The sequence below is a fragment of the Anthonomus grandis genome, chromosome 15, assembly GCF_022605725.1.
Source record: "Anthonomus grandis grandis chromosome 15, icAntGran1.3, whole genome shotgun sequence".
NCBI lineage: Eukaryota > Metazoa > Arthropoda > Insecta > Coleoptera > Curculionidae > Anthonomus > Anthonomus grandis.
Genome location: NC_065560.1, coordinates 10,424,419 through 10,446,849, shown reverse-complemented (window position 1 = coordinate 10,446,849; position 22,431 = coordinate 10,424,419). Strand labels below are relative to the sequence as shown.

The 22,431-nt window shown below is 32.4% G+C and overlaps 1 protein-coding gene across 2 annotated transcripts in view; it reads left to right on the top strand.

The window, feature by feature from the left end:
- LOC126744836 (cytoplasmic aconitate hydratase-like) overlaps positions 1–22,165 on the top strand; it is a 55,674-nt gene extending 33,509 nt beyond the window's left edge. For both annotated transcript variants that reach the window (XM_050452387.1, XM_050452386.1), the window contains exons 10-18: positions 4,155–4,352; positions 4,401–4,548; positions 4,602–4,793; positions 4,842–5,006; positions 11,278–11,467; positions 16,333–16,498; positions 16,552–16,674; positions 16,731–16,910; positions 21,878–22,165. In XM_050452387.1, the coding sequence (XP_050308344.1) occupies positions 4,155–4,352; positions 4,401–4,548; positions 4,602–4,793; positions 4,842–5,006; positions 11,278–11,467; positions 16,333–16,498; positions 16,552–16,674; positions 16,731–16,910; positions 21,878–21,997 (1,482 nt within the window). In that variant the 3' untranslated portion in view covers positions 21,998–22,165. The remainder of the gene's footprint in view (positions 1–4,154; positions 4,353–4,400; positions 4,549–4,601; positions 4,794–4,841; positions 5,007–11,277; positions 11,468–16,332; positions 16,499–16,551; positions 16,675–16,730; positions 16,911–21,877) is intronic.
- Positions 22,166–22,431: the final 266 nt, after the last annotated feature.

Genomic DNA, 22,431 nt, shown 5'->3' with positions numbered 1-22,431 from the left:
CAAATCTCCTAACTGTTCAATCTGTTGTGTTGTTTTTGTTGATTTGGCACATACTCTTTAAATCTAAATACTTTCTAAGAAGTTTTTGGTCAGTTTGCATTTTGGCTTTTATATTTTATTTCATTGAATCTTACTTCTTAGATAAATATTATCTTTATGTTCATTTGGATTGGATTTATGGGCTACCTGGCTATTTAGTAGTTCAGGTAAATATCCCATTTAATTTGCTATAATATTTAATTGAGGTAATTACCCTTATTTAAATGTCTTATCTAGATATTTCCACGAAACGGATATTAAGGGTTGTTACTCAATAATAATATTTTTTTGGTTAATTCCTAATTCTTCTGAAACGAAAAATACCTAACTATGAATAACAATGGTGGCTTTCCAAAGCTCTTTTTATTATCAATTTTTATAATTTTAAGTATTCTTATTTTTACTATTGATGAGTAGACAAATGAGACCCTGCAAAAGACCACTCTTATAGTCTAGATAACTTGCAAGTTTACGTCCTTTTTAATGTTCTAGAGTGCTTTCATTCCTGTAGCGCTTTTCATCAACTCTTGATTTTAAAAAAGTTATATAATAATAATAAACGGTTTATTTATTTCATATCGAAAAATTACAATAATATGCCTACAGGATGTGGATTTTTAGGGGTCTGCACTTCAGAAGTCTGTACTCATCTGATCCATCTTCCATTCTTTTACCATGGGTGATTCTTTGGTTCAGAGTTTTAAAGTCTTCTTGTGCTTTTTGTTGGAAGGGCAGCTGGGAAATCTTCTGTGATCAACGGAGAATTCTGAGGATATAGTTAGATTGTGTTTTGTTCTTTAATTTTTAGGGCATCTGCCTCGGGCTTCATAGTATGAGAGATTTTCTATTGTCATGAATTTCCTTATTTGTTTTTGTGGTGTGTTGGTGGAATATGTGTAAGTTGAGTGATTCTCTATATATTCCTCTTCTTTGTGGTTTTCGGTGCATATCTGGCACGTTTTATTGCTTCTACACTATTTTGCTGGAAGGCCATGTGGCAGACAATTCTGGCATAGGAGAACCGGGCTGTCCTACCTTAAGACCGAAATAGTTAATTGTTATGCTCCTAGGTATGTTTTTTCCCTGAGATGTAATGATGAAATTTTCTGTAGGGGAAATGTTGGTGTGTCATTGACTATGATTCTTTTAAAGATTCTTCTCACCTCTATGATTCTATATTGCCTCTGACTACGCCTTTAGCCGAGACCGTTGTGGCTGGAATATAGGTTAAGTTTTTTTAGTCTGTTCTAAGTATTTGGTTTGCGTTTTCTGCATTGTCGAATATTACTCCTACTTGGCTTCTACCTTTTCTTAGGGTCCACTGGACGTTGAATTCCTTAAAAGAGAGAGATAGATGCTTCTCTAGATTCATTTGATGTAGATTGGCTAAATTTTTATTGTTTTTGCTTTCGATGATGATTAGTTAGGATCCAGCATCTTTGTCTGTGTATTTCATAGTTTTTGTCTCCGTGATGTGAGGAGGCTATGCAGCTTAATATTACACTAAAAAGCTAAAGCGCATTTACAATAAAGAAAGTAGAAGGGGGCTGTTGTACAATAATCTTCCACACTTAGCGAAGTTGTCTCATTGATCAAAAGGATACCTACACTTCGATTGACAAACCTAAACAGACAAATTCGAGCAATATCGAGAAGAATATTTGCGTGGAAGAGTTTTGATTTCACTATCTACAAAGCAACCTCATTTTGTTAAGATTTTGAACACCTTATTAACGGATTCAAAAAAGTAGTCCATTTTTCTAAAGACACCTCTTAATAATAAAGATTCATAGATTGGAGGGACACAAAGTCAATTGCCTGAGATTATGTTTTTTTTAGCACTTAAAACTTCTGACACATTATTTAACAAGCTTGTAAACATTAGAGATATAAGAGAGAACCCTTAACCCAATCGGGAGTTTACTCACTTAACTGCAGGGACTGTAATGCCGTTTACATTGGTCACTTGGTCAGTCTGGAAGAAAAATAATAATGAGAATGCAGGAACACTTAAGAGAGTAGAACAAAGATACGGAAATCACCGAGACTAAATCGGCTTTTGCAAGTCATTTATTGTCTTCAAAACATTTTCCTTCCGTCCAAATCCTTCACGAGAGTCCAAAGGAAATAAGCTTGACTTATAAGAGAAGTTGGAGATCACAAGGGCAAAAAGCAGTCCTGTAGTGTCTTGTGTGAATGATGTTTTTACCTTTGAACCACATTTAATTTTTTACAATTTTGATCACGACCTGGATAGCACGTAAGTTTAGCGCTTGCCTACGAACCCGATGGTCGCTGGATCAATTCTCGGTCAAGTCATATTTTATTTTTTTGCTTTATTTTCGTTCTCCCCCTCATTCTGCTTGTTTTGTTTACTTTTATTTTATTTAGTTTTGAAACTGGATATATAGTGAACGTCAGCAATATTTTTTATATATTTATTTTTTATTTTAACATAAATGTTTGTGGTGTTAAACGAACCGGTAAGTCGTATCTTAACATTGTAATTCGTGTCTATGCATTATTGTTTTTTATACTAGGGTTGCTTTCTACTTTTAGATCTGATGATGCTTTAGGGCGAAACACGTGTAATAGTTTAAAAAAAAACATAATCTGAGACCATTGACTTTGTGTCCCTCCAATCTCTGAATTTTTCACCTTATTAACGGGATGAACGCGGATTTATTTTCGGGGAATATCGAAACTCGAACAGATATTAAATTTCATAAAAACAAATATCAAATCCTCGATACTTGACATATTTTCGTTTTTAAGGCAGAAAATTAATACAATGTTACTTTTATTACAAAGAACTGAAAGTTACTGTCAGTGTGAAACTTTCTTGGCGCATTAAATTTGATGCATCCTTATACCACTCATGTCGAAAATTCTGAGTGATGGATGTCTCTCATTGATTTATGTGTAAATTGCTATCCTCGCTAAATTTAGACTCGTTAGAAATCATCACTTTTCGCCCCTATGTATGAAATATAATTTTTTTAAGTTTCCTAATACGTTTTATAAAAAGTTGAAAGATTTTAATAATTGAATTACTAAGCTAGGGTGGAGACGACCCTGCAATCGTTTCATGCATTTTGTTAAATAAAGTTTTAGCAGTCGAATGTAGTTCGTTGTACTCTAATATTATCCGAGGGAATTAGGTTTCCGCCGTTTCTTTTTTTACAAACAAAATATATAAAAACTAATAAATCTGAATTCCCTAGCCCCTGATTTTCAGAAAACCAAGATGTTATGCTTGTGATGATGTTTCTTGTGACCGTGGGCTTAAGTTTGAAGCTCAAATATTGATGAGTTTTGGGGAACTGGGGTCAGAGATCAGAAAATCTGTTTACTTGGTCTTATAGAGCCCTGAGTTCCAATTGGTTTTTTTTTGGGGAAATGCAAGTAACCATCTTATTGAATTACTTTTTGTCTTACAGAAACGCGCTCGACATCTACATCTGTAGAATAAAATCTCGACACTCTTGTCGGACTTTTTTTACTCAACCGAAGATACTTATAACTTGTCGTTATATTATTTTAAGTTTTCTGCCTTTACATAATCAATAGATATCTTAATTATAGAGAATCATTGGTATCAAACATGCCAGTAGAGTGTCTTGCATTTGCCTATTTCTAGCCTCGTCGACGCTCATAAGGAAATATTTGATGAGGGTGATCAAGCATCTTTATTTGTCGAGAATGGGATCTTTATCTTTGTTCTTATTATTTTTGGTATATTTCAGATTCATTTTGATTTGCTTTGTAAAAAACAATTTTAATGCTTTAACAATAAAGCATATTTGACTTTGACTATAATCATATGTGGTAAGAAATCAACTTTCATAAAATCGACCATCCTATTCTAACCGACTTGTCTATTAACGGACTCTTTAGTCTTAAGTTTTCTATCAGGAAAGTTAAATGGAATAAAATAGTTTTCTAAGAAAAACCTTGTTTTTTAGATTTAATCAGTTTCAAATTTAGAGTAATAATAGCCAGAATTTCTATATACGCTACTGTCTTTAATTTGTATTTTCAGCTAAACTTAAGAATAAATTTGAATTTTGGTTGATGTGACCTAATCTACAACATTTTTTTTTCTTTGTTTCCAGGTGGGTTTCAAAGGATTCGGCCTCTCCGAAGATAAGCTGGCTACAAAGGCCAAATTCATGTTCAATGGTAAACAATACACCATTGGGCATGGAGCCGTTATCATTGCTGCTATTACTTCGTGTACCAATACCAGCAACCCTAGCGTCATGTTGGGAGCTGGCATGCTTGCTAAAAATGCCGTAGCTGCCGGATTAACGGTTAGTCCATATGGAATAATAAAACAGGAACTAAAGTTGGTTTTTTAGGTGGAACCTTACATAAAAACCAGTCTTTCTCCTGGTTCTGGTGTAGTTACTTACTATCTGAAATCATCAGGTGTGATTCCCGCTTTAGAAAAATTAGGTTTTGATGTTGTCGGTTACGGTTGTATGACTTGTATTGGGAACAGCGGAGGTACAGACCATTTTTTTCTTTATTTTTGTACTTCCTCTATGTGAAGTTTTTAGGTCTTGACGAGAATATCGTGAACGCCATAGAGTCGAATGACTTGGTGTGTTGTGGAGTATTATCTGGAAATCGTAATTTTGAAGGTAGAATTCACCCTAATACAAGAGCCAATTACCTCGCGAGTCCATTGCTGGTTATTGCCTACGCCATTGCCGGCAGGGTAGATATTGATTTTGAAAAGGAACCTTTAGGTGACAATGAAGATTTTACATGATCCAATATTTATTTGGGCATTTTAGGTAAAAAATCTGACGGCACTCTTGTTTTCTTGAGAGACATTTGGCCAACCAGAGCAGAGATCCAGGAAGTTGAAAAACAGTTCGTCATTCCAGCCATGTTTAAAGAAGTCTATGCTAAAATTGAAAGCGGCTCACAGCAATGGCAAAGTCTAAATGCACCAGCCGGTAAGTAATAACCTATTTATTTGTAGGGTACCGCAGAGAATATTTTGAACAATTAAATTGACATTTGTTATTTTAAAGATTAATTTTTTCGAAGTCTTACAAAGTATTTTGTATGAAATGCTTAAAAAAACACAGAAATGCTACGTTGCAGATGATTGGCTCGTGTTTTAAGATACTAAAAAAGCATCTCATATTGCTAAAATGTATTATATAAAATTCCTCAAGAATCCTTTTTAGGCCTTCTATCTATTTTTAGAGCACATAAAGTTATTGAAAATTAAAATTAAGTGATTCAACAGCTATTTGCGGATGATCTTACTATTGTACAGGATATCTATTAGTAAGTTCATCTACAGATAACTTAGTATACATGGGAATTTAGTTCTTCTTTAAGTGCTATGCCATCATCATAGCTATTGTCACTTTTGATGCTTCAGCTGTAAACAACTCAAAAACCCTTTTTCTCAGATTATTTACCCAGGAAATGCGTCTTCTTTTTCCCTGTATCTTTCCTTGCATAATATTCTGCGAAAATTCATATTTCTTTCTCCTTATCATGTGGCCCAGATATTGCAGCTTCCTTATCTTAATTGTGTTCAATATTTTTCCCTTTCTCATTCTCCTTAATACCTCATTATTTGTTACCACATCTACCCAACTTCTTCTGAAGATACTTCTATATACCCACATCTCAAATGCTTCCAGTCGATCACCAATATTGTTTTTTAACGTCCAGTTAAAGAAGTTGTAAGTTAAGATCTCTAAATGTTAAATATGGCTCTGGCTTGTCCAATTCTTAATTTAATTTCTTCAGTGTACTTATTACCTTCATTGATCGTTGTTCCTAAGTATTTTTATTTACTGACTTTCTTTACTGTGATGACCGTTTGCTCCTCCAAAATGATATTAATTAAATCTACAACTGGTGCAAGATTAATAGGCTTCCTCTCAATATTGAAATGTGTAAAAATATGTCCATTTCTTTGCTAAAAAATTAAATTAGCTTCAACTATACATTAAATAGTACAATTCTTTCTAACTGTGATTATGTTCGTGATTTGGGTGTTACTATTGACAAGAAGCTTAATTTTTGCAATCATATCGATAATATCATAAACGCATCTTTAAAATCTCTTGGTTTTATTATAAAAGCTACATCAGACTTCACTAGTATATCAAGTAGAATCATCTTATTTAATTCGATAATAAAATCGCGATTACTTTATGTGGCTCCGCTCTGGTATCCAAACTATACTGTTCACATTGTTAGACTTGAATTTGTTCAACGTAAATTTCTGAAACATATCGCTTTTAAAACTGATAGCATTTATTCGGAACAAGGATACAATCAGCACTTATTACTCAGCAGATGCAGTATGCTTATAGATGTAAAATTACCGGTAATTTAAAAATCGGTAATATTACCGGTAATATTGGTAATTTATTTAAAAAAAACAGCTTTTTAGCTAATACTAGTTTTTTTAATTTAAAACTGTAAAAACATTAGGAAACACAAAAAAAAACGAGTTGCAATGAACTACGTAATAGAGTGGATAATGGTAAATCATCCTCATGATCCCCAACCTCTTCATCTGATTCTTCTTTCTCCTTGGTTAATTCAGCCAAGTCTATAATTTCGAAGCCGAGATCTTCTTTTTCAATTTCTTTCTCAGAATCCTCAGTAGCTTTTTCTCTTCCTGAATGATCTTCCTTTAGTAAATTATAATTATGGGCCATATAGGTTAGTTTTCCGGCTCTTTCCACGGTAAGCCTGTTTTTCTTTGCCGATGAATAAATCCATAAGTACTAAACGTTCTTTCGGTTGCGGCTGTTGACGATGGTAAATTTAAAATGTCTACAGCCAACCTACTTATTTTAGAACTGGAGCAAATTCCTGCCCACCAAACATGCCCAGACATAGATTTTTCGCTGGAAATAACGAATTCCTTAGCAAAAAGATTACCACCTCTAATTTTGTACTGTGCAGGTGCTTCCTTAATAAGACCTACTTCTGAAGAATATTTTGGATGACGCCTTGCAGTTTCATAGATGAACTCCGTCGCAACTAAATTTTCAGCTTCAGTTAAATTGTTGCCACGTTGGTTTGGTTCTAATAGGTAAGTAGCAAGATGAACGGGTTTTAAACATTTATTTTCTCGTTTTTTAAGAATTGAACATATTTTCTGGAATTCCAACATAGTAACGGATAAATTTGATACTTTGTCACGTAATATAGATCTTATTTCAAAAAAGCAGATAAACACTTTTGAGATTGTTGGCCTGTTAGCTTCAAAAAACGTTATCCACTTAGAAATTGGCTGGAACAAATCATAAGTTGCTTCTATTTGTAACCAAAATTCATTTTGAAGAAGAAGTCTTACTGTATTTGTTGAAAGAACATCAGAAATATCTGGGTTATCATCAACTGCTAAACTTTTCAATGAATGTTTAGTGTCCAAAAAGCTTTTTAAACAAGAAACAAAGGAACCCCATCTTGTTTTCACCGGCAATTTTAAAGAGATGTATCGCCCCGTTTTGTTTAACTGGATTTTTTCAAACCTTGCATGTAAAATCTGCGAATTTTTCAACTCTGATACAATTGAAATTATGTTCTTTATAAAATTGGCAAAATGGTCTAATTTCAAGAAGTCTTCAACCAGAAGGTTTAGACCGTGACAAATACAACCATAATTAGTTATGTAATTGTACTTGCTGCTAACTATTTCACGAGCCTTTTTTATGTTAGCTCCGTTGTCAGTGACAATAGCCAAAAAATGTGAAACTCCCAATTCTTACTTTTTCAATTTCTGAGGTCAAAAATGTTGCTAAATGTCTCTTATCTTCGGTATGGATTGATTTATAAAATACCATACTGAGACATAAATAGCCCTTGCCAGTATTTCATCAATCTTGTTGTTTTCTTGAGTGGACATGTTATCAATATACGAAGAAATTGTACCCTGTGATGCTTTAGATGTACTTGAAAAAGAAGAACTAGCTGAGGAAGGCACAGGCCGAACTAGTCAAGCTATTTCTGAGTTTAAAGTCTCAAATGCGTGTCCCTGCTGAGAGGTTTCATAATCAGTAATTTCAGTATCACTATCTTCTAATACCATGGGTGAACTTCGCGAGATGAGTTGTCTTTTTAACCAATCCCAAACATGCTCAATTGGATTAAGGTCCGGTGAGGTAGAGGGCCAGGGTAGAAGATTGATTTGATTTTCCTCAATAGCGATTCGTAAAAGCCATGCTCGATGTGGTGGGGCATTATCTTGTATCAACAACGAATTTAGGCCCATTTCGCGTAAATATGGAATAATTACAGGCAGTAGTATATTATCCCTATAACTTATTCCAGTCATTGTATTTTCCACAAAAATGAGGTTCGTTTTTCCGTCAAGTCTAGCCACCCCAAAACATTAGTGATCCACCACGTTGCCTTACTACTTCCCGGGCATGACGCAAATGACTTTCATTTCCTTCCTCTCTCCAGACACGAATTCTACCAGAATCAGGATAAAATGAAAATCGAGACTCATCCGTAAAAAGAACTGTGGCCCATCTTTCTTGATTCCAATTAACATGTTCTTGACACCACGTTAATCTTGCACCTCGATTTCCTAAAATTAACCGAGGAACCCTTAGGGGTCTTCTGGCATGAAGTCCTCTCTCATGCAAACGATTTCTAATAGTTTGACCTGAAACCTCGACGTTATGCACTCGTGAGAGCTGCTGAACCAAAACAGAGGTTGTTACCCTGGGATTTCTTTGAGCTTGCAAAGTTATAAAACGGTCTTGGGCAGGTGTGGTAATTCGCGACGGGCCTTGATGCCGTTCTGTAACATCATTTATCTCTCTATATCTTGTCCAGAAACGGTTAATTACACTGGGAGATGTATCCAAAGCTGTTGCAACGTCTCTTTGACTTGTTCCTGCCTCAAGCATTCCGACTGCTTTTAGCATTTCCTCTCGAGTTAAATGTCGTCTTTCCATTTTTATTGAATAAAAACTAAATCACAATTGTTCGGTTGGAACCACAGAAAATGCGATATTGCGTTAGAATTTAAAAATTATAATCTGCGTTATTTCGACAAAATGTGCAAGTAGCAAAAAACGTTGTTCTGGCATGATTTTTTGTACCCAAATATTTATTTTACTTCGTTGGTATCTTAATATTAAAGGTAGTATCTATTCCGTATGAAAATATAAATATATAAAAATTTATAAGGCGAAAAAAACTATTTTTCTATAATTTATTCAATATCCGCTATTGGCCTTTTTGGATTCATCGTATGAGCACATCATATATTTGCTATGGGTATAGATGTTGATACACGAACATACCTCACATCAGCAACTATAGTAATTGCTATTCCTATAGGAATTAAAATTTTTAGTTAACTAGCAACTTTCTACGTAGCACAAATTTCTTTTAACCCATCTACTTTGTGAGCCTTAAAACTCATTTTTCTATTTACTATAGGCGGACTAACAGGAGTAGTTCTTGCCAATTCTTCTATTAATACTGTTCTACATGATACTTACGTAGTCGCCCATTTTCATTATGTTCCTTCTATAGCAATTTTAGCAGAAATTACTCAATGATTTATATTATTTATATGATTTTCATTAAACAATAAGTTTTTAAAGGCTCAGTTGAACTCAATTCTTTACAATATTTATTGGGGTAAATCTTACATTTTCTCCCAACATTTCTTAGGTTGCCGAGGAATACCCCGACAATATTCGGATTATCCAAATGCTTATCATATATGATATATAATTCCTCCATTTAAAGTTTAATCTCTGTAATTAGTATTTTATACTTTATTTTTTATTATCTATAAAGCTTTTTCCTCTCAATGAATAAATCTATCATATTCTAATTTAATCACATCAATGGAATGAATACAAACTACCGCAGCATATTATTATCGATATGATAAATTATCACCAATAATCATTAAATTCTAAAATGTCAGACTAGTTTATATTTTTTTTAGAAATTGCAACATGAAAAAATTAACTTTTGAAGATACAGCTTCTCCTTTAACAGAAAAATTATTATACTTCCCTGACCATACACTCATTATTATTCCAGCGATTATTTTAATTTTTATTGCACTTCGCCTTATTTACATTCTACATGAAACTTATAAATAATCCTTTAATCACTATTAAAGCAATTGGACACTAATGATATTGATTATATGAATACTCAGATTACAAAAATCTAGAATTTCATTCTTATATAGTCCCAACAAATTAATCCCACAAAATTAATTTTCATCAAATTCTGTAGCACGTGGATCACAATAGGTTCCAGAATTTGATCCCGGTATTCGTTTGCTGTTATACTGCTAATTAATACTTCAATGGGAACCAACTCCAAAAACATCAGTCAGGAATTTTCAGGAGCTGTAATGGTATGTCTGGCATAAAGATGGTTTTCATGTAACTTAATCCTTATTAAGGTAAAATGAAAATCCTCCAGTCTCCATCCACTTATTTATTAAACATTAAGTTAGCTTAAAATTCCCTACATGTTTCGGACACAGTGGTGGTCCATTATTAGGGGGTAAAAGGTTTAAAATTGGTAACAGGCATACGCCCCAGGGTTTCTTCTATTTATTACTATTGTTTTCAATTTTATTTTTTTATTTTTATTTGGTTGCATTCTCAGAATGTAACTATGTTATTTTGACTTAAAACCGGGACTTTGTATCTATCCATTTTCCCCGTTGTAGTTAATTTTAAAAAACACTAATTTTTTACCAGTTATGGAATTTATGAAAGGTGTTAAACGTCTGTCATAATTGTATAATGTCATAATTTGTAGGGAGCATTCCTGGACCGAGTTTAAGTTCAAAAGTTCATATAAATGTGGGACTTTTGTTCTTTTCTCATAGATTACGAACTCTTAAAAATTTCATGGGTATTTCGTATAGTTTCACATCCGTCAATAATTCTATTTCTTAGTTTTTCTAATATCACAATTGGTGTATGATGTACTAACCAAATTTTATGGATGTTCAAGAAAGACCATTGCTCAATCAGCATAGTTCTAACTCCCTTAGCAATATTGCAACTTGAATATCCTGTATATTAAAAAAAAAAACAAAATCAATTAAAATAAAATTAAATATAACATTAACGTATGACTATTATTAAAATCACTTAAGATTTTATAGATAGTAGGCATCTTTTAAGATGTAAAATTAATCCAGAAAATGTACACTCTTACTATTGTAACATATGATGTATTTTTTAGGTAAACTGTACCCATGGTCATCCGAATCAACTTACATTAAAAAACCACCATTTTTCGATGGAATGTCACGAGAATTGCCCCCTGCCAGAAACATCAAGGGCGCAAGGGTTCTGTTAAACTTGGGTGACTCTGTTACCACGGACCACATCAGCCCTGCTGGTTCTATAGGGCGCACGAGCCCTGCAGCCAGGTATTTTTATTTTAATTCATTTCATTGATATGCAGGGTGAATATTTAAGGGCTGGCCCCCATATATCTAATCACGAATTGCAGTTTTTTATATAACAAAATTTAAAGAAATTTTACCTTGCATTTTCGAGGCGGTTTAAAATTAACCAAGTAAACTTGAAAGAATAAAGCGTAAATATCGAGAATGTGGCAAAATTTAATAATTAAACCAACGCCACACTTGAATCATAGTTGAGCATATTGAATGTTTCAGGTATTGGTCATCTTAGATATTGGATGTTCTAATTAAAACATTTGAGAGTCCGGTCCATAAAATGACAAGTCATAAAATTTTTATATTAGAAACTATTAATTAGTTATTCATTGATTTGTGATACATACCCCAACATATGGGCACAAGGCCCGAAAAAGGCCTTTGTTTTTTTTTGTTGAAGATTAGAACTTTTGTGAAAAGCATTTATTGATCCCAAGAAGAATATATAAAAATAAATATATTATTGTTAAGTTAACAATAGTATTATGTACAGAATTACAGTTGTCCTTTATTACAAATTTATAAAATAAAAAAATATTTAAAAATATTTTCCTTATTAATAGAAACACTTAAATTGCTACGTTTGGCACTGGAAAAAGAAAAATCATTATATTATATAATAGTTATAAAATCCAGTAATGCCTTAGATCCTTAAAACTACAATAAATGAATTTAATTTGCTTTTAGGCGTATTATTGTCTTTTATTTCTTTAATGGAAAATGGTAAGGTATTCTATAATGTACTTTCTCTGTAATAAATTGATTTAAGGTAATTAAGGGTATAAGTGGTTTTGCTGTCTGGTTTCGTAGTTATGTAAACTGTAAACTTTACTAAATTTTATATTTAAATTTTTTGACCTCATTACAATAAAGTTTGTATATATACAATTATTTTAAATTTGTATGTTCTCATTGGATTTTTTAAAGTGACCAAAGCTTCAATTTCGCCCTCCTCAATTAAAACGTCCTAACTACAAAATTCTCTTTTTTTGGCTTATTACATTTTATTAACCTATCAAATGGTATTTACTTCCTTTTAAATTAGAAAGTCCTAACTACATTTTTTATGCCTTAAATTCACCTAAATTTTTTGTTGTTGTGCTAAATTGTCATATGTGCAAAAAAGACGATAATCCCAAATTAAAATGTCCTATCTTATCTTTTTCTAAGTTAAAATGTCCTAAGTAGCATTCCGTTTGTAGAATATTCATTTGTGCGAGTATGGGCATATTCGAAAAGTGCACGAAGGGGTTGCGGGTCGAAATAAGGAAGATTTAATTTCAACTTTTTTTGATATATAACAGAGACATGCGTAATATTACGATCTGGCTTGACAACTGTGCAGCTCAAAACAAAAACTGGGCCTTATTTTGTTTTTTTGTTTACGTTGTAAACTCTACCGGGACTGAACTGGAGAATGTGGAAATAAAATACTTTCAATCTAGTCACACTTTTATGTCCGCGGACTCGTTCCAGGTAGAACAATCATTGAAAAGGCACGAAAAAGTATTCGATTTTAATGATTTTAAATCGGCTGTAGAAAACTCATCTAAGGTCTAAGATGTATGTTCATCTAAGATGAACATACAAAACTTTTTTGAATGGAAAGATTGTTCATCCAAGTTTAAGCTTCAAAACATTGTTCCCAAACCTTCCTTGCAGAATATGGGACATTTGCACTTTAAAAGGGAAGAAAATGTGTTGTACTACAAAAATGCCTTTTCGAAAGAATTTATGCTCTTGAACTTTTTAAGTACTAAATATTATAAAGATGGGTTACCAAAATCTTCTTGCCGAACACGATGTAGAGGTGTAAAATTACAAAGAAAACAAAATGTAATTTCTAGATTTACTTTCATACTGTTTTTAATATTCTAATATTTTATTAGTTAATAATTTAGTTATAATGTTAATTTGAAATGTAACTCCTATGTCTTTATTGAATATCAGTCCAAAAACAGATATATTTTTTTATTATAATTACTTTACTAAGTTAAAAAGTCCTATCTAACTTTATTTTCTAAAATTTCACCAAATTTTAAATCTACTCTTTTACTAAACTTTACTCACAAATGTAAAAGACAAATTTCTAAGCATATAAAAAGAATCAGGTAATTATTTCAAAATATGAAGACTGCATATTACTTTTCATAAAATCTCAATTTGCTCAGCTTTATCGATTTGCGAGTTAGGATGTTTTAACTAAGGACGGCAGTAGTGATCGTCTCCAAGTACCCAAACCTGAGATTGAGCAATTAGGAAATAAAATGTTTAGTGAATCAGTAGAAAGTTGGTAATATTTAAAATTTGCGGCAAAGTAAGTCAGAGTCATGTGATATTTAAAGTTTTAGAAATTTATCCTGAGTATTCTAGACCTGTATAAATTTAATAGGAAATAAATAAAATATAAAAAGAAAACTTTTACCTCTCCATACTTAGCATTAGAAAATTTTCGAATTTCATCAAAAATGTGTTCAGCAATAAAAAAAGGTGTTTGTATGAGCGATTTCGCAAAAATCTTCAAAAATATTTTAACCAGCTTGGGCATAAAAAATTGCTTGTCACAGTAGAATCAGACCAATGATTTTTGGTAAACAAAGATCATATTTTTAAAACTAGCGAGGTTATTAAGGATATTAGAGTAAGACATCCTTCTGGTCCTCTTAACCTTCTGTCAAATTTTTCAAGAGTTAAAAAATAATTTTTCTTCATTCCTATAGACTTAAAACAATCCATATTGGACGTTAAAAATAAACTTTAATTATATACTTTTATAATAATTAAAGAGCACTGAGAATGATGTTCTTTATATATAGGTGTTTGCAGGTTTGTCTGACCATGTTCTAATTCGCTGCTATTTTTATTTGTGTTTTTACTTGGAGGATCCTTCTAACTATATACTTTAAGGAAAGCCTAGTTGAAAGTATGGTATCTTAATTTATTAAGTTAAACAATATATTAAGTCCTCTTTAATATGAGTTCCGATAATATTTCTCCTTCTTGGAAGGACTATATTCAGAAATTAATAGACGAGGAATAAATGCAGCAGCTCTTTTCTGTGATCTTTCAAAAGCTTGTAACTGTATCATCGCATGTTCCTACAGCTGGCTATTGCCAAAGAGTTTTAATTAGCTTCTACATCTCAGATATAAGGAAATCATTGGAATCTTCCCCAGGGATCATTTTTAGGTCCAGCACTATTTTTATTTTTTATAAATTAAATACCATTTCTTAATATAATTGGGAGTGTCACCTTCTATGCAGACAACACCTCAATTTTAAGACATTGCTCCGATCAACTAAGTCTTAAAAAAGCTATTCGCATAGATATTTAAGTCCTGGTGTGATTCCAATCTTCTATTACTAAATTTCTCCCAAACAAATATTTTGTCTTTTAAATGTCAGATGGGGCTCTCCAGTGTCCATAGTGTTTCTATTGAATCTCAGCCTGAGACTAAATTCTTGGGAGTTGTTGTGATCATTGATTTGAGTCTTAGATCTTTCAAAGAAGATAGTATCGGGCTGTCATAATTCCAGCCATTGAGTTCCGGTGTGTAATGACAAAATCAGTATATGCCTTGATAGAGTCAAAGCTGAGATATGGTCTTTGTTTTTGGGGATTGGGTTGGCTGCAGAAGAGAGCCATAAGTAACATTTATGGTTCAGCTAATAGAGATCACCTAGACCTTTTTTTTTAATTCAACGCATTTTAACCCTACATGGCTTACTTATTCTTGAAACAGCTACAATTATCCATCAATATCGTTGGAGGTTTCAACCTAAGAATGTCACTCATATGAGTGGAAATGCAAGTTACAATTACCTATAATAGTCATCATTGGTAAAAAGGTCCATTGTTTACGAGAGCATTAAAATCTACAACATTCCCAAAATTATTTGTGTGCCGTTCCTTTCTTCAAAATATTTAAGTAAGTAAAGTGAAAGGATTGCTAGCTGGTAGACGCTATTATGGTTGATAAATTTTACTGTGACAATTTTTAATGTTTTTTTTTTAATTTTAAGTTTTGCTTGTAATTTTATGGTTTTATGTTTAATTTTTTTGTCTAGTTATAAATTTTTTATTTATACCTATATGATAAATTTACTTTTTTGTAAGTAGTGTTATTATGATTTAAGATTTTGAGCTACTATAATTTATATTGGCTTTGTCACTAAGCCTTTTTTGACTTTGACTACATTAACTTTATTTAGGAGTTTATAATATCTCTCCTGCTCCGGCACGTAAATGTGTGTCTAATTTATAGGCCATTAAAGTCAAGTGAGTCCCATCACTATTGTCAAATTATTTTTTAAATTAGAATGGCATAACAGACCGCAATTTGACATTATAAACACAAAGTATAAAGCAAAAAACGTTTTGAATTGTAGTAAAATTAAAAGGCCTTTTTTCTGAACTATAGTAATTATGAATTATTGATTAAAAAATTATTTCCAGCAATTTATTTTGGCTATTTTCATTAACCGATTGGTTCCTGGACTATTTATTGCTAAGATATAGTACCGAAACACAGTGTTGTTTTCTTATAAGTCGATGTTTAATTTCTTATAAAGAAGTAATTTAATAATTTGTAGAATGGCATGTTTTATTCGGTTAAACAAATACACAAATTAATACAGATAACTTATAAATCTAACTACTAAAAAATATTTGTATAATTATCTACTTATCTTCATCATTCATGTCAACCTAACAAATGTAATAACTGTAAACACATATGACGTTATAGCTAAAAGCATAAAATTTAAATTTTTAAATTAGATACTACAAATTTAAAAAATATAAATAATCAAATGATCTGTAATTTTTACAGATATTTGGCTTCCAAAGGACTAACCCCAAGAGAATTCAACTCCTATGGATCCAGAAGGGGTAACGACGCCATTATGGCTAGAGGCACATTCGCCAATATACGTTTAGTGAACAAATTTATGTCCAAACCGGGGCCCAAAACCATTTATTTTCCCACAAACGAGGAGGTTTGTCTGAAAAAGAAAAACTGAAAAATCTCCTCTAAACTTGACTTTTTTAGATGGATATTTTCGATGCAGCACAACGTTACATTGCCGACAACACACCTCTGATTATCTTGGCCGGCAAAGATTACGGATCCGGATCCAGTAGAGATTGGGCCGCCAAAGGCCCGATGTTGTTGGTCAGTGTTCATTTTTCTATTTAATGAGTTGTTTGAGAGTTTAATTTGTTTTACAGGGTATAAGAGCAGTGATAGCAGAATCGTTTGAGAGAATCCATCGTTCAAATTTGGTAGGGATGGGGTTGGTACCTCTGCAGTTTTTACCCGGTCAAAATCCAGAGAGTCTCGGACTGAGTGGAAAGGAACATTTCGATATTGATTTACCAGATAATTTGAGACCTGGGCAAAAAATTAAGGTATAACAAACATTTTTTAAAACGGCTTTATTGTTGTTATTCATTTATACATATATTCCCAATATTCAGAATATCTTAAAAATAAGAGTAAAGTTAAATTTAACATATTAGAACATAGAAACTTTCAACATATTACATATTACAACATATTAGAACATAGAAACATAGAAAGATGCGGGTATTTATGCAAAAACATATTTTTGTACAAAGTGTATTATATAAAGCTTGTCTAAAGGAAGGGAACATACATTTTTTAATTGAAATTGCTTTACACATGTTAATATTATAAATCACAGGAAATATTAAAAGGTCTTTTTTAATAGATCGGCAAGGATTTAAAAATGTACAGGGGTCTGAAATTATGCCTTCACTATTTTCAATTTTTTACATTCTTTGACGACATGGATGTTAATTTTTTTTTTCGGCTAATTAACACGTTTTACTCGCATATGAAGCATGGATGTATATGTGAGACTTTCGGTGCGTAGCAGTTAATTGAAATAAAAGCTCAGAACGTTTTTTTACTTGCCTAGTTTTTTTAACAAAAAAAATTATACAGCAGTGTCATGGCCAATATCAACTCTCTTATTTAAAAATGCAATAACCTGCTTATTACCCAATTTTTGGATTCTTCAGCATATTCTTGACATATTTAATGTACAATATCCTATACCAATTTTCAACTGTTTCGGAGATATTAAGTGCTTTCCTATTTATTGCAAAAAGTGGTTACAATACAGTCAATACTTATTTCCCATCTCAGCTTTGATAATGGGGAAGTAAACATAAATCATTGCAACATACACTAATGAGTTAAAAAAAATAAAATAAAAAAATGTTCTTCGATTGTAAAATAGAAAAACAGTTTTGCGAGCTTGAATACGTAAGGCATATTACAAAAGCAACTACAAATACAATAAGTACCAAATTGGATATTGTGCTGGAGTCTGAGGAAAATCCACATAATTTTGGTTGAAAAGCAGCGCCAATGTTCGATGTTAACGATTACTCAAATATTGAAAGAAAATAAAATGCATCATATAAATTGATGCTAACTCATGAAAGACGATTTTAATAGAACGGATTTTTGCCAACAAAATGACCTTAAAGTTAGATAACAATGAGATTCAGATTAGAGCACGTTTTGTTTTTTTGGTGAGTGCACCTTTACACTTTATAGTCATGCTAATCGACAAAGATGACCGCTATTAGTCTAAAGAAAATCATTACTGGATGAAAATACACACCCATCACCCTGAAAAGGTTAATGTCTGAGCAGGAATTGGTCCCTTGGTGTTAATTATTTAACACTGCTCCAAAAATAATGTCGTGCCAACAACCACCACCCTAATACGAAATCAATGTCCGGAAGAACCGAATATTTCTTAATCGGGGGATAGGTAGATGAGGACCGATGGAACGGCCAGCACGATCCCCTAATCTGACATCATTAGACTTCTTTTTATGGGGATACGTCAAAAATATTATACACAATTAAACCCTCGACTTAGCTGACTTAAAAAGATGAATAACGGTTGCGTTCAGTTTAGTCAGTCACGCTTGATGATTTAAAATAAAAAAGCTGATATCGACCACTGTTACATGACACACCCTATGTAATTTGTTGCTCTTGAAAAAAATAGGCAGGTAAAAATACCAATCGACGTACCAGTTATGATAGCGAACCACGAAAAAGGCTTTTTAAAAATTTTAATTTCGAACGTTACAACGTGACTTACAACTAACTTATTTAATGTCTAAAATCTAACTGGTTATATTTTGTGTAACTGCTCCTATAAGTAAACTAATATTATTGGTGAAATAAGCATATAATCATATTATGCAGAATAAAGGAATATATACATTAGTAAGGGGTTCTATGGTCCATAACTCCTCCCTCCTAGGAAACGAGCTTACAGGTGGAACAGGAGTAGCGAGGTCATATGACGATTTCTGAGCAAGACTTACTTCATCATAGCTTCTTCTTGATGTCTTGTCTGGTTCTGTAGCCAGGGTATGATTAGCTTCTGGATGATGGAGTAGCTGAATATAGCTACTAGGAGGACATACAGCAGTACGGTCCAAATACTGGTTCTCTGGTGGTAAACGGGTTGGTTTATGGCACGCTCGAGTTTTTTATGTTGCATCTCGACAATTTTCTGCATCAGTTTAGCTTCATTTGGATCAAAGGAGCTTAGTTCTAAATGGTTGAAATGGATAGGTAAGGCTTCACTGGTAGACGGCGATAAGTTCAATTGCGGCAGTTCGATGTTTTTGTAGAGGGTTTCAGAATCCCTGTGATTTTTAATAGCTATTCTTCCAACATGAAGTTCACAATCAGGGCCAAATTCCAGAATGTAGGTGCCATTCAAGGGAATATTATCTTTGTTGGTACCACAAATTTGGGTAGCTGCAATTGGTTGTGGTATAACTAACACCCATTTTTCTTTGTCTAGTTTTTCAGCTTTGTTGTAGTCAATTTCGATATGGGTTTGGTGGCATTGTGATGTGATTGCGCTAAATGTCAACATCTGTACTTCGCAAGGTGAGTCTTTGTCTATTGGCAAAGGGCTGAGATTTTGGCAAATATATTCATTAGTAGTAATCTGCTGACATGGTTTTTTGGATTTTGCATACTTCAGCTCATTGAGGATTAGGAATTTGGATTGAGGAAATATTATCTTGTGAAAAGTTTGTGATGGGGTAGGTAAGGGGTACAGATGGTAAAGTAAGTAACTATCTTTCTCTACGATAGGCACTTCAATTATAAAAATAATCTTCTTTTAATACTTAAAACCCTTTCGAAAAGAGGTAAGTTTTCTAGGTTTGAATCAAACGGGAGTCTGCCGGATGTTAGACCTCTGGAAATAATTTGAATTTCGTTAAGTAAATCTTTTGGATTGAGAATCGATGTATGAAAGGTATTTCATTTTGAAAAGGTTATTGCTATTTGAAGATCCTCTAAAAGATCATATATTTCTTGAAGAAATGTGGTTACATGAGCTAGCATTGCTTGTAGAAGAAAGAAGTGTTTATCTTCAGAATTCATTTGATCAAGTCTTTTGACTTCTTTTTGAATTTGAATAATTTGTTATTCTAGAATATTTTGATTACTAGATATATTTTTTGAAAGTTTTTGGAATAAACTATTAGAGCTTTCAATTATAGTCATTTGTTCTTGCATTAATGATTTTAAATTATTTTCGTTTTGTAGTATAGAAGTAATTGCCGTGTCATACCGTTGAGCATCTTCATTGTCTAGGTTACCGGTTATACTTTTTACTATGTTGCTTAAACCGTTTATTAGTCCCCTTTTTTCGCGTATTTTAAAATTAAGAGGATTTATCTGAAGTAATTGATTTCTTATTTTCTTTTCTAGAGTTGCGGCCAAATTGTAAGAATTAAAGTATTCCTTTTTATATAGAGAGTAGTTTTCTATATTTTTTTCCTAGGTTATGTATGGTTTCTTGTAAAATAAGGGATTGGTTTACTATGGGATTTATATCGTAAATTTGTATAAAGGTCCAATAATCGATAATATTTTGTGAGTTTCCTAATTTAAGCGGTAGCAGTCCTGGATTCTTTGTCACATCATGGAAGGTTACGTTGGCTCTTGTATATTGGAGGGACAGCAATAATCCAGCAATGAGGAGCTGCATACTCTTAGTCTAACGTATTCTATATTGCCTATAGAAGCCGATGTGTGTGCTTCCAAGCCGCTTAGTCTATGGTGGTCGAGGTTGGACCCTTGCTAAACGTTCGATTCCCAATAGATTAGGTCGAAGTGTGAGTGCCTCCTGGGTTGCCTTTCGTAGATTCGGTAGTAGATGAGGTTCGATGCCAACAAACCGTTGAAACAGACCGATTCCGCGATTTATGTCGTTCAACAAAGTTCCGTACGACTACGCCAGTTATGATAGCGAACCACGAAAAAGGCTTTTTAAAAAATTTTATTTCGAACGTTACAGCGTGACTTACGACTAACTTATTTAATGTCTAAATTCTAACTGGTTATATTTTGTGTAACTGCTCCTATAAGTAAACTAATATTATTTGTGAAATAAGCCGATAATCGTATTATGCAGAATAAAGGAATATATACATTAGTAAGGGGTTCTATGGTCCATAACTTACCTAGCGTTTTTTTCGAAAATGTCCCTATTTATAATGGAATTTATTCATCATCACATATCATTTGGGTGATACACATTGTATATTCGTAACGTACTTAAAATTAATTTTGATATTGCTGTATGAAAGCAACTATAAAATCTTATAGACTGTAAGTTTAAATAATCGCTGCGGCCGATATTTTATCAGTGGTCTATGATTCTGAATTACGATTTTCTGGCTAATCTGTAAGATATACAGAAGAATTTTATTTATCGAAAGTGAAGATAATGAATTTCTTTGTAACTTTGGAATTGCTCAATTACATGGAATTTGTTTTCGGCATCCTATTTTTTGAGATTTTAACTTATTTTTCTAACCTTGGCGGCTCCGGTAACTCTTTCCTCGTTGGTTGTATATGTTGACTCAATTTTTCTGTTCTATAAATGTTTCTGTATTATATTTTTCTTTTCTGTACGGGTTAGAAAATTAAATTCCTCCAGAAACGGCAATGGGTGGACTGTGGAGATACATCTTTTTGATATCAAGCTTTCTTTGCAGACCACAGCAACGATCGACAAGAAAATAAAAGCTGCATAAATTATTAAAAATTACAAATGCTAAGTTAATTGTACATGCATAGATATGTATATAACAATATTTTATAGCTCCGTGATTTTTGAAGTCTCCTGTGTCTTTTTAAAATATAAAGAATATTCAATTATTTAATAGTCAAGGAGCACATTATGGAAGAATATTATCGGTATAACGGTATTTAAATAGAGTCCAAACACCCTGCACTTATAGTTTTTTAAATAATGAATAAAAGTACTATATGAAAATCTGTAACCTTTTAGGTAACGACCGATTCAGGAAAGTCGTTTGACGTGATTCTCCGTTTTGACACTGAGGTGGACTTGTTGTTTTACAAACACGGTGGAATCTTGAACTACATGGTTAGGAAAATGTTAAGTTAAAAAGATATTTCCGATTTACAATTCTTTTTTTTTGGTACTTAGGTTTTAAAAATTGACTTTTTTTGTTATTGTGACAAGCATTTACAAAAGTTATGTAATGTTTTTTTTTGTTGATTTAAATGTTGGGTTTAAACTATATAAATTATATATTTTAGGCAGTGATGGTTATCTGAGATGTTTTTTTTTCAAAAACCTTTTTTCCTATCCATAATTTCCCGTTATATCCCAATTTATTATGCTCAATTAAATTTAAAAAAAGAATCTTCAAGAATGTTGCTTTTTATATATCTTATATATTATAATTATGTTATTAATAAAATATAGATTACTCCACTAAAAAGAGTAAATTTCTCATATATTTTTAGAAAGAATGATTCCAAAGTGGCATATAAGTTATTTGCTACGTCATGTTTACTACAATATTTCAGAAATGA